Here is a 13,416-nt window from a genome sequence, read left to right as displayed (position 1 = left end):
TTGGTGCTTGGTGGATCTCAACCACAAAGTTGGGTTTCGGGGTTTCAGATGTGCTAACTAGCTTGCAGGCCTAAAACTTATTCAACACTTAATCGTAATTAAAGCATTTAGATTCTACACTGGGATACACTAGTGTTCTTTAAGCCAGTACTCATCATTAACTTCTCCTTAATCACTAAATATACACTCATGAGAATTTTATATAAATATTTGTCGTGCATGCCTAGCTAGCTCGCGACGATAAGCATGGTTATATATATATATATATATATATATATATATATAGGTGACTTCTCGATGACGAAAATTTGGAATTGAGATTAATTATAACATTGGATATTGTCCAAATGAATGTAGACATGTGCGTAGTATTATGTATACTAGGAAGCGCTATTTAGTGAAATATGTTTTTTTCTTCGTTATAATTAGGTACGTATACTGTAGTTATCAATTCTATAAATTTTCTCTAGTCAAAAAGTTTCATCAATGTTATATTGTTCAGGAGAAGTTTGGTATATTCTCTTTAAAATTATGGGTAAATAATTTAGGTATAGTTATAAATATGATTTTCATGCAAAACTATAATCGGTGAATTATTTATTTCCATTTTGAATGGGAACAATATTAACCAGATTGCCTCTAAAAAAAACAAAACAATATTAACCTTGAGGAAGTAACTATTGCCTTCCCACTTGAACTTGAACCTGACGTAGCAAGTGTGTTTGTGTGTGGAATCCTAATTGTTATTATAAGGCTAGCTAGAAATCATGATAATTAGCTGAGTATTCAACTCTCAAATTTCTTAATTATCTCACAATGTCCTTCATAGATCATAGATCCCTTTTTGTTGGAAAGGAAAAGACACACTATAAGATCGTCATGTTATACAAATTTTAAAAGAGGGTTCAAATTTTATCCTAATTAATAATATATTTGATTGCAGTATAATCATCATTATTCTGTAGAATTCGAATCGGATATAGCCCCAAACAACATAATATGATTTATTTCTTTAAAAAAACAAAATTTGATTTCTTATACAATATGTGTGTGGGGTATGTTAAATACACCCACTCAAAAAGTAAACGAGGTATATTAGCCATCAACACTTTTTTACTGGAAATAAAATCATTTTTCTTTTATTTAGGGCAAAATAAAATAACTTTGCACAAGCCACTTTGGTCGTCCAAAACGAAGTTGTCCGCATAGTCGTTCATGAAGACTCACCACTCGGAGGTCTCAACGATGACGGACACCGTAGAAGGTAGCAATTTTTTTTTCTTCAATTTCAGATTGCAGACACCACCACAAAAAAATTTCGGCCATTCATATTTCATGACACCAGTTAAAGTCTAATTCAACAAAATTGGAGCATGAACCAAAGGATCAATTTCAAGCAAAAAAACAAAATTAAGTAAACTAAATAAATTCACAAACTGACATTAAAGGAAAAAGAAAGGGGAAACTTTATGTTGGATTGGTTGATAGGAGGAAAAGGGTGTGCGTGTACAGGGGAAGTAAGAACCAACGTGGCTTCAAAATGTAGAACCCGGTGGAAAGAGAAAAGAGGAATTTGGGAATATGCATTTTCAGAAAATAAATAATAAATAAACTAAAATTACATTGTTATCCTTTAATTTATGTTGGTTTAAATAAATGATATATATATATATATATATATATAATTAAATTATATTGATTTAATTTTTATATAATTTTATAACTTCTAATTGCATAATTTTAAAAAAAATTATTGTTGGATCGATTTTTTTTTTCACATATATTATATATATAAAATTTTATATTAATCCAAACTCATTTATCATTTCGTTTATATAGATTAAAATTGATGTAATATAAATATTTCAAAATATACAAAAATATGAATCATTCGATTATCATTTTTTTGTTTAATTTTAACAAAATTTGATTCAGATGATTTTGATAGATGATTTTGATAATATGTAGATATAATTTAATGATTAAATCAATAAAAATCATATTATATATTAAATCATAAAAATAATATAATAATTGGTAAAATTACACTTATATAATATAATTTCTTCTTTTATATATATATGAAAAATTGAGAGACTTGCATACTATTAATAGCTTTCTAATTTATAAAAATCTCATGACCATAAAACCACTTACGAATCAAAGTTGACTTAGAAATCGCCAATGGGTGCATGCATGCAATTCCGAAACCATCACATAGTCTTAAATCATGTGAATAACATTTCTTGGTGCTCTTCGCTGACTCTGATAGAAATTTATTAAACATGTTCGATTGATCCCACCGGACACCGGTTAAGTAAATTCTTAGAATTGACAAAGTATTCAAATTAAAAATATAGAAAATGCAAACAAGATCATGTTAGTTATTCCACATACGAGGAAGATTTTTGGACTAAGCTATGCGACGGATTTCTTTTACATTTTTTTTTCTTTTAAAAAAAACATATAATTGGACCATTATTTTAATTCATTACAAGAAAAATACTAGGAAAACACTTTTTAAACGTTTTTTAATTAATTGAAATTTAGTAGAGTTACATAATTTTGTAAGTTTCATTTCTTAATCAATAAACTCCACTCATCATTTATTAATTAAACCTGTGACACAATTTCAACTGGTACTTAATATTTATTGAAAACTATAACATCACATATGAAATTCATTAGATAAAGAACGTGAGTCTCAAACAATATTTTATTCTTAATAAATTTTAACTAATAATTAATTTGTATTTAAAAGAATATGTTAGAAATTATATTGTTAGTATTTGTTTTGGTAATTTCTCATACGTTTAAACTAGTAATAAAATGTACATTAGAAGAAATGTAGTAGAAAATATGTTGCTAATACTATTTTTTATAATATTATCTCCCCAATTATTAATGCGTAGTAGTTTTTTTTTCCTTAAATAATGCTATTTGCATTCATGATACATGTCAATAATACACCTTTCAAATACTCTTTATTTTTTATTGAAATTTATTCAAAATCATATAATAATGGATCATAAAATTACATATATGTAATCAACACTACTAGAAAATAAGGTTTTTATATCGGTTATTTAAAACTTTCAACATCGATTATTAATCGATGTTGAAAGTAATATCATTAACATCGATTTTTCAAAATCGATGTTAACTGATAAATATAACATCAGTTATTTAAACAGTCAATGTTATATGATAAAAATTGTGAAAAAAGAAAGTTATAAAACGACATATCAACATCAATTTTTTAAAAAATCAATGTTAACTATTATTAACAACATCAATTTTTTTAAAATCCAATGTTAATTGGGACTAACAACATCGATTTTTAAAAAAATCAACATTAATTGTTATTAACATCCATTTTTTAAAAAACCAATGTTAACTCGTATACATCATCTAGTGCGGAAATTAAAAAAAAAATGTATATAAAAGACCGAGTTTATCATCTCAAGCTCCTAATATACAATTGAATTTTCAATTGTGAGTGCATACTAACCACATTGAATCGAGTCCTAGGATTAATCCTTGCCTGCACTATTTTGATCACTTATTAATTCAATCAATCACCAACTGAGTTAAAAACTACTCATCAACAAGTTAAACTCTACTATTAAAAACAATCTTTATTTTATTTTATTTTTAAATGAACTAATATGTAATAATTAATATAAATATGTGTTATATTTAAATGATAATCATAAAATAATAGAGTTAAAATTACATAATTTATTTTAAAAATTTAGTTTCATTTTTAAATGCTTACCTTTTGAATTTGTTATTATTTATTAATTATTATATTTTTTAATTAAAATATAATTAATAACTCAATATATGGTTTTTTTAAAAATATATAAATAATTAAAGAAAAAGAATTTATATTAACATCAGTTATTTTAAAATTGATGTTGTAAGTGCTTAGATGACATCAATTTTAAAATAATTGATGTTAAAATCACACTAAATCATTAACATCGATAAATGATATTAATAGGATGATACTAAAATTTATTTTTTTATAGTAGTGCAAATAATTCTAAATCTCCATACAACATCATCCTATTTACTTTGCTCGGTAAGTAGTAAGGAAGCTTTATATTTTTAAAATATGAAATGAAATGTATTTAATTTTCCATTCAATATTTTTTTATAAGAAAGAGAATTTGCAGAAAGATAAAAGATTAGTAGAATGATATATATACCATTTAGCAAACATCTACTGAATCCTTTTACTCCCACTCCCACTCCCATTCCCACTCGTCATAGTTGGTAATGGGTGTCTATTCAAATTTTGATGTTGATTATGTTATGGCCCCAAAAATTGAGATAAGGTATGATGTTTGAAAAATAAACAATAAAAAATCCTTTAAGTTAAAATCTCACTTTTACTCCTAATCATATTGGGCTGTCAATTTTGCCTCAACTTGAACTTTCATTCATCATTTGCAAGTTCGCGAATAGGTTGATTATTATAGTAAAATTATTATTTAACTTGCAACTTTTTAAAAGAAAACTTTATATAATATATATATACAAGAACTTATATCATAAATTTCATTGTAAAACTCAAGTTAAAAAAAATCAATCATCATAAAATTTACTAAAACAAGACAAAAAATCATACGACGATAATAATAAGCTACTTTCACAAGTCTAAACTAGTAAGTTTTTTCCTGTAACGCATCGATGTTTTTAAATTTAAACAAAAATTATAAAGAAAAACATTTTTTTAGAAATAGATATTTTGATTAATAATAATAAATATAATATAAAAAATAGAACTAAGGAAACTCTTTGCAATTATATGTGTATAAATATTAAGACTTTTAAAATTTAAGAGAAAATTGTAGAAATACATTATTTGAATCATTATACGTTATAGCCTTATAGATATGGAATGTGTAAATTTAAAATCAAAACATCAAATTGAAATTAAGAATTATCACTAATTTAATATAATAACAACTAAGGAAACTCTTTGCATTTATATGTTTATAAAAATATTTAAAATAATGATATTTTTAAAATTTAATTTGATATGCAGATTGAATATTTAAATTTAAATTAAGTTATACTGTAAGAAATATATATAAAAAAAACGCTAGTGGTGGAAAAAGATGCACGGCTAAGTAAAGAAGAAGATAGTTCTTTAAAAAATTATTAAAAACTGAAGACTCACATTTTATAAATAAAATTAAATAGGGATGAGTTGGGATTTAAAATCCATCAGTTTAATTTACCCACTTTACTTAATCCACCTCCAAAATGAGTTGGAACAAGTTGAAAAGAATTTAACTTGTTGGTTATTTTTCTTAATTTTATAATTAAAAAAATGACTCTTTTATTTACTTGTAAACATTTGATTTGATTAATATTAATTAATTAAATTTGTCATTCTCCAATAGGAGGCTTTAATTTTTTTTGTATTTATTGTTTTTTAAGTTTAGCAAGCTTATCCTTTTAATTGTTAAACTAGTATGATATTCGTGTATTTCTACGGGTCATTACCGTTCTAACACATGTTTAAAATATGTTCGTTTATAATATAGGTTGAATTGACTTAATCAAATCATATGATATCATATAAATAATTTATATGTAATAAAATAAAATGAGTTTAATAGACATATATTATTAGTATTAAAAGTTTTTTAATATTAATTAAAAATTATTTTAATATAATTTTAAATAAAATAATTATAAAAAGTAAACAATTAGCATACGTCCTTACATAATAGTTCTTAATTAAATAAAAATATAAAAATCCTTTATATTATCATATGTTACTTATTCATATGTTATAAATTAATTATTAAACGACGCAATTATTTCGAATAATAAAAAAATGAAAAAAATACAATAGAGAATAAAATATCCATGGATTAATCAAGTGATTGAATAAAAATGGTTAGTATTTTTGATATATTACTAATATAAAATAGTATATTATCATTGAATTATAGATCTCTATATCATTAAAAGAGTAATTTTATTTAATATTATGAGGCAAACTTTTTATGCAATTAATATATTAAAATTATTACAAGTTCAATTAATCAATTAGATATTCAATCAGAAGCAATTATCGTAATAAATGCAATACTATATAAGAATTTTTTTTAAAGAAAGTCAATAGATATATGTATTTATATAAAAGTTTAAGAGAAACATATGTTACCCTACTGCAAAAAAAGACATACTGTTAATTTTGGAAAAGACTTATCTCTTTATATAAAAAATGTCCAACTTTATAGTTAGTTTGTCATCTTCTTATAATTGAAATGTGAATTTTGTGAAGAAAAATGTTATAAATTGAAATAGGAATTTTGTGAGTTTACGTATGAAAAAAAATTAATTTCACCATATTTCAAAAAGGATTATTTTTTTATGTTGTAGGTAAAAAAAAAAAGTAAGATAGTGTAAGCAAAAAGAAATGATACACACTAAAAAATCTTGGCAACAATTGTATAAAGTAGAAAGAAATGCTAAAATAATAGAGAAAATAAATAATAAAAAGAAAATCAAGGTGAAGCCAATTTTATGGGATCCTGCTAACATTTTCACCCAGCAATCAAATGTGATGCCAAAAATTTGTCCGTCTTTTTTGTCTACTCTCTTTACGTACGTACATAGTACACTCTCTCTTTCATGCATCCATCATGTACCATAATTACATTTACATGTACATACATTTATGCATGCATAACAACATATCATATCATCATCACCCTTGAATTTGAAACATGCGTTCATGAAGAGAGAGAAGCTACAACATCTATACACTGTTGGTGTGGCTGCGTGCCTGCTACTATATACTAGTATCTTTTTCCTGCAGAGAGAGAAAGAGAAAGAGTGCTGCTTAACAAATATCAACAATACACAAATATATTTTTATTTTAATAATTTCATCAATATTTTTTTATATTTTTTATATCATATCACCAATTTTATATTACTTATATTTTTCTTTAAATGGTCTCTGTTGTGCTCTTGTGCTGTCCTCTCATTTATTTATACATTTTTTTCTTTAGAAATTCCTTTTTATTTTTGCATCAAACTGTAACCATGATTAATGAGGAAAAGAGTATGGCACTGCAGCAGCAACCAAAAAAGGAAAAATAAAATAACTCAGTAGTAACAAATTAAAGTCCCTTTAATTACCCTTTGGTTGTTGTTTGTTTTTTCTGTTTGCTTTTTTTCAGCCAGTACTACCATTACACTATTACATACTATCACACTTATTTTATGGTATGTTATGTTACAATACATAATAATATAATATTATTTTATTGTTACAGAGACAACACATAAAAACACACAACACATTCTTTCTTCCTCAGTTCTTGTTCCATCTCTTTCTCCTTTCTTTTTCTCTCTTTCTCTCACAATCTCGAGATTGGTGTGTGGAGGGCGATAAAGACCACTGTTTCCCCCCTTTAGTTTCTCTTCTAAGTTGGATTTTGAAGGAACTGAGCAGCATCTAATGAAGGAGAGTGGAGGCTCTCTTGGAGAAGAGAGCCTGCCCGAGACTAACACCAAGAACAGTGAAGAAGAAGAACCAATTAACTAGTTCCTTTTTTTCTTTCTTTCTTTCTCACTCACTCCCTCCCTCCCAATCCCATTTTCTTCAAATAGTGTGCGTGTGTGTGTTAAGAGAAGAATAGGGTGTGTGTGTTTAGAGTGATGGCACTTTCTATGCACAAGGACTCAGCCAACAACCAGATGGATTCAAGCAAGTATGTGAGGTACACACCAGAGCAGGTTGAGGCTTTGGAGAGGGTCTATGCTGAATGCCCTAAGCCAAGTTCCTTGAGGAGGCAGCAACTCATCAGAGAGTGCCCCATACTTTCCAACATTGAACCCAAACAGATCAAAGTTTGGTTCCAGAATAGAAGGTGTCTTTCTTTTCAAAATTTCAAATAACCCAAATGCCAAAATCTCCCATTTCTTATTCTTCCTCAAAAAAAGCCTTCAACTTCACCTATTTTTTTTATCTTGTCTCAATGAAAGAACGCAACTTTTTTTAGTTCCTATTTTGTGTTTCTTTTTATTGTTCTTAGAAGGCATTGGTGAATTTTGGTGTGTAGGTGTCGTGAGAAGCAGAGGAAGGAAGCTTCTCGCTTGCAGACAGTGAACAGAAAGCTGACTGCAATGAACAAGCTGTTAATGGAGGAGAATGACCGTTTGCAGAAGCAGGTTTCTCATCTGGTGTATGAGAATGGTTACATGAAGCAACAGATACACACTGTGATATTCTCTATCTCTCTCTCTGTCTTTCTTCTCTTCATTTTGTGAATGCTTTTTGTATTTTCTGAATATATTAATGGCTGAACCATGTTTTGGTTTGAACTTTGAACAGGCTTCTGCTGGTACTACCACAGACAATAGCTGTGAGTCTGTGGTAATGAGTGGTCAAAACCAACAGCAAAACCCAACACCTCAGCATCCCAACCGGGATGCTAACAACCCAGCTGGGTAAGTAACATTACATAACATAACACGTACTTCTTTATTATTTTTCATTTCAATGTTTTCATGGTAATAATACCATCATTGTTCATTTTTGTTTCAGTCTTCTCGCCATAGCTGAGGAGACCCTGGCAGAGTTCCTTTCCAAGGCTACTGGAACTGCTGTCGACTGGGTCCAGATGATTGGGATGAAGGTATGCCCTTTTTAATATTCTTAATTGCTTGTGTTTGTATGTATATTTCATAAATTTGTGATATTGTTGTTGTGTGTTTGTTCATTGTGATTTTCAATGAGTAGCCTGGTCCGGATTCCATTGGAATCGTAGCTGTTTCCCGCAACTGTAGTGGCGTGGCAGCACGAGCCTGCGGCCTTGTGAGCCTGGAGCCCACTAAGGTATGTTATTGGCTCCATTTTCCTTTTTTTTCACAATGTTGAACAATGAAAAATGTCTTTTCTTTACTCTCATTAGTTTGTGTTTGTGACTGTTGTTTATGTCAGGTTGCTGAAATTCTCAAAGATCGACAGTCGTGGTATCGTGACTGTCGATGCGTGGATGTGTTGAGTATAGTCCCCACTGGAAATGGGGGCACCATAGAGCTCATGTACATGCAGGTCTGGTAGCTATTTACTTCACTTTGAATGATTTTATGTTTTTAGGTTTCTTGGTTGTTTTGTTGACATGTGATTCATTTATTTTAATCAGACATATGCGCCCACAACTTTGGCAGCAGCACGGGACTTTTGGACACTGAGATACACGACAAGTTTGGAAGATGGAAGTCTTGTGGTATTGAGAAGAATTTAATCCTATTATATATTTCTTAGCAAACAAATGCCCTGGTTAAATGACTGTTCATTTCTCATATGCTGAAAATGGTCATTTCTTGAACTGGTCCCAGTATTATTCTCCCTGTCTTTTGATTAGAAAGGAGAGAGTATTTTTCAAATATTTTAGTTCATTAGCACAAGCAAGCTGCCCATTTGACAAGACTTGGCTTCTTTTGGTTTAAGTTCTGCCCTCCTTACTTTGCTTCCATTGTGATTTTTGGTCTACTTGATGTTAGAACTGTTATGAAAAATTTGAAGCTTTTGCTTACAGGGTGTGGCTTACGGTGTGTTTTATGTCAACACATTGCATAATGTTGAATGATTTTTTATTTTAAAACAAATTTGGCTAATTGGAATTATCATGTTGGCAGATATGTGAGAGATCCTTGACATCCTCAACTGGTGGCCCAGCAGGGCCTCCTTCTACTACTTTTGTAAGAGCTGAAATGCTTCCCAGTGGTTTTCTAATTAGACCATGTGAGGGTGGTGGATCCATTATTCATATTGTTGATCATATTGATTTAGATGTAAGTAATAGATATCCAAGTCAATTTTAGAATTTTAATATTCCAGAACTTATAGTCCTTAGTTGTTTAACTTATTGAATGCAGGTCTGGAGTGTACCTGAAGTACTGAGGCCGCTGTATGAATCATCAAAAATCTTGGCTCAGAAGTTGACAATTGCTGTAAGATTAGTTGCTTGTTAAATGAATTAGATATGTTTAACTTTTTCAAAAATCAGTGACTGAGTATTTTAAAATTGACTATGCAGGCCTTGCAACATATAAGACAGATAGCACTAGAATCAAGTGGAGAAATTCAGTATGGTGGTGGACGCCAGCCTGCTGTTTTAAGAACATTTAGCCAGAGACTTTGCAGGTAAGGCAGGCATTAATGTCCTTGGTAGTTCTAACATATGCTTTGTGCATTTTAGTTATTGACTTGGCACATTTTAAACTTGATGTGATTAAGTAGCAGTTTGTTCATTAATCATTCTTATTCTTGCTAAAATTCAAGCTTGTCCATTATCACTGCATCGTAATTGCTAAGTTTTTATTGAAATTGCATTCCTTAGGGGCTTTAATGATGCTGTGAATGGGTTTGTTGATGATGGCTGGTCACTGATGGGTACTGATGGAGTGGAAGATGTGACTATAGCCATAAACTCATCTCCAAACAAATTTTTGGGCTCCAATTACAACGCATCAATGTTTCCAGCATTTGGAGGTGGGGTCTTGTGTGCCAAGGCATCAATGCTCCTGCAGGTACCTGAAACAATTCTATGGGCTCAGGCATAATGTTAATAATATTAATATATACTATTCAAAATTTGTCTTTTTGTTTCCTAATTTGCTAAGCATCTTCTAAATTTTCATCATAATCATCTCTTGTACAATGTTTCTCTACAGAATGTTCCTCCTGCTTTGCTTGTTCGGTTTTTGAGGGAGCATCGATCAGAGTGGGCTGATTATGGAGTTGATGCATACTCTGCCGCATGCCTTAAAGCTAGTCCCTATGCAGTTCCTTGTGCAAGACCTGGAGGCTTCCCCAGCACCCAGGTCATTTTACCCCTTGCTCATACTATTGAGCACGAGGAGGTATTAATCTGAACTATGTGATAACCTCCTTTCTGTATTCCTAAAACATATGGTATATGCTCAATTGTGACATACTGCAATGGTGCAGTTCCTGGAGGTAGTTCGAATAGAGGGTCATGCATTTTCTCCTGAGGACGTAGCGATGGCACGCGATATGTATCTATTGCAGGTAGTGTGTGTGAATTTATTACCGTTTGCATATCTTATATAACTAGGAAGCTATAGCTATTTTGTGTGTGACACTTGATGACCCTTTTGTTATGTGTCTTGATGTGACAGCTGTGCAGTGGAGTTGATGAAAGTGCAGTTGGGGCATGTGCTCAACTTGTGTTTGCACCTATTGATGAGTCATTTGCTGATGATGCTCTGTTACTGCCATCTGGTTTTCGTGTCATTCCGTTGGATCCTAAATCAGTTGAGTTTCATTTCTTTGCGACTTTTATGATTTTCCTAGAGCTTGGTCATGAAACTACTGTTAATTACTTTGCCTGTAATTTGGAAATTTGGTACTTTAGTTCTCATCCTAGTCTCCAAGGTTATGATAGTATAATCCAATTGGCAGATAAGAATCTGTTGTAATGTTTCTTATCCCATTACTTTTACATCTCAGGATGGTCCAGCTCCAACTAGGACATTAGATTTGGCATCAACGATGGAAGTAGGTTCTGGTAATGCCCGTCCAGCTGGGGAAGCAGACTTGAATGGGTACAACCTTAGGTCGGTCCTCACTATTGCTTTCCAATTTACCTTTGAGAACCATACACGGGACAATGTGGCTGCTATGGCTCGCCAGTATGTGCGTAGTGTTGTGGGATCAGTTCAGAGGGTTGCCATGGCAATTGCTCCCTCCAGGCTCAATACCCAGTTGGCTCCAAAGTCTCTTCCTGGTTCGCCTGAGGCCCTTACCTTAGCCCGGTGGATCTTTAGAAGCTATAGGTTTGTTTTATATTAATTTTGACTGCATATTTTAGCTTTCTGAAGGGTTTGACTATACTTGTATTGGAGTTGTATTTAGTGGATTGTTGAAGTGCCTTTAGAAATGTGTTGTTTGTAGATTGGTTGTTAGTTACCAGCATAATCTATTTCATTTGTTGGTAACTGAGTTTAATGCTCTTGGGATGTGGATTCGTTTGAAAGTGTTGTACAAACATGTATTCATGTGCTTCAGCGGTAGCTTAATTTTCCAGGTCTTAATTCTGTTTTGTCTGACAGTGTAATGTGTTTCCTTTCAGGATGCACACTGGTACGGAGCTTTTTAAAGCTGAGTCCACAGCTGGTGATGCAATCTTGAAGCAACTTTGGCACCATCCCGATGCAATCATGTGCTGTTCTGTGAAAACAAATGTAATCACTTGCATCGCTTCTTTAAGTTCTTGTTTATTGGAATTTGAAAAATCATTTAGTTGTCAGAGGACTTTGTTGATAATAATATATTATATTTCTTATATATTATACAGTGTGCTCTATGTTTTGGAAGAATGTGCAATTCTTTTGGCCAATAATCTTTCCATTGAGTGGTGTACTTCTAAAATTATTGCAGGCATCTCCAGTGTTTACCTTTGCGAACCAAGCTGGGTTAGACATGCTTGAAACTACTCTTGTCGCCCTTCAAGATATAATGCTTGATAAAGTTCTTGATGAATCTAGCAGGAAGATTCTTTGCTGTGAGTTCTCCAAGATAATGCAACAGGTACTTGATAGTAAACTACACTTTCTGTTAGTTTGGGCTTTTGGTCCTTGGAGTTAGTACTGGATTATGTATGCTTGCATAGAAATGAGTAACATCTATAATCTTTCTAAACATAATGATGTGTAAATTTTGAAAAGCATGATGAGTTTGGTGTTTCAAAATCTAGGATACATCTATTCCAATTTGCTTAATTGTTACCCTTTCCTTTGCTATATATTCTGTTTATCTTATGTGTGACATTCTCTACTTTTCTGTTTCTTTTCAGGGTTTTGCATATCTCCCAGCAGGAATATGTGCATCAAGTATGAATCGGCCAGTATCTTATGAGCAGGCTGTTGCATGGAAAGTCCTCAATGATGATGATTCTAATCACTGCCTAGCATTCATGTTCATGAATTGGTCTTTTGTATAATGGATGAACCATCTAGAAACTACTTATTTTATCTGCTACTAATTTATATTCAGTACTTAATTATCAGATAATACTATCACAGACAAATGTACTAATGTCAGCTTTTCTTTATGCCCTATGTATGGAGTTACTTATTCGCTATTATATAAAATATCTAGTTAATTTGGTGAAATCCTTGATAGTTTTCATTCCACCGTTTACTTTGAAATAATTTACATGGTATTGACTATTGAGACTGTACTGATGGTGTTCTTGTTTAAATTGTCATTGATTGGTTTTGCTTTTACACTTACCTAGGGGTATTTTGATATGATCTAGGGGCATTTTGATATTAACATCAGGGGTAAACAGGTTGTCTCTTTTTCTTCCTTCACAAACCACGATGGTCATGATGGTGTTTTTGCTT

At 30.8% G+C, this 13,416-nt stretch overlaps 1 protein-coding gene across 1 annotated transcript; it reads left to right on the top strand.

Annotated features, from left to right (window-relative positions):
• Nucleotides 1-7,343: 7,343 nt before the first annotated feature.
• LOC100807428 (homeobox-leucine zipper protein ATHB-14-like) lies at nt 7,344-13,182 on the top strand. The gene is made up of 18 exons (XM_003546207.5): nt 7,344-7,907; nt 8,100-8,259; nt 8,372-8,487; nt 8,585-8,675; nt 8,780-8,875; nt 8,981-9,094; nt 9,186-9,269; nt 9,682-9,837; nt 9,922-9,996; nt 10,083-10,189; nt 10,386-10,575; nt 10,720-10,908; nt 10,997-11,077; nt 11,188-11,322; nt 11,519-11,844; nt 12,141-12,252; nt 12,449-12,598; nt 12,864-13,182. Exons 1-18 carry the CDS (start codon nt 7,696-7,698, stop codon nt 13,008-13,010), a joined length of 2,541 nt encoding a protein of 846 aa, XP_003546255.1. The 5' UTR covers nt 7,344-7,695; the 3' UTR covers nt 13,011-13,182.
• Nucleotides 13,183-13,416: the final 234 nt, after the last annotated feature.

This window comes from Glycine max, chromosome 15 (assembly GCF_000004515.6).
Source record: "Glycine max cultivar Williams 82 chromosome 15, Glycine_max_v4.0, whole genome shotgun sequence".
In the NCBI taxonomy this organism is placed as follows: Eukaryota; Viridiplantae; Streptophyta; class Magnoliopsida; order Fabales; family Fabaceae; genus Glycine; species Glycine max.
This window is presented reverse-complemented; position numbering and strand designations above follow the sequence as displayed.

What these genes read in the sequence shown, in the direction of transcription:
- LOC100807428 (XM_003546207.5), top strand. Translation starts at nt 7,696, where the DNA reads ATGGCACTTTCTATGCACAAGGACTCAGCCAACAACCAGATGGATTCA. An exon ending in TGGAAGATGGAAGTCTTGTG is followed by an intron (nt 9,270 to 9,681) that starts GTATTGAGAAGA and finishes TCATGTTGGCAG; the next exon opens with ATATGTGAGAGATCCTTGAC. An exon ending in GCTGTTCTGTGAAAACAAAT is followed by an intron (nt 12,253 to 12,448) that starts GTAATCACTTGC and finishes AAATTATTGCAG; the next exon opens with GCATCTCCAGTGTTTACCTT.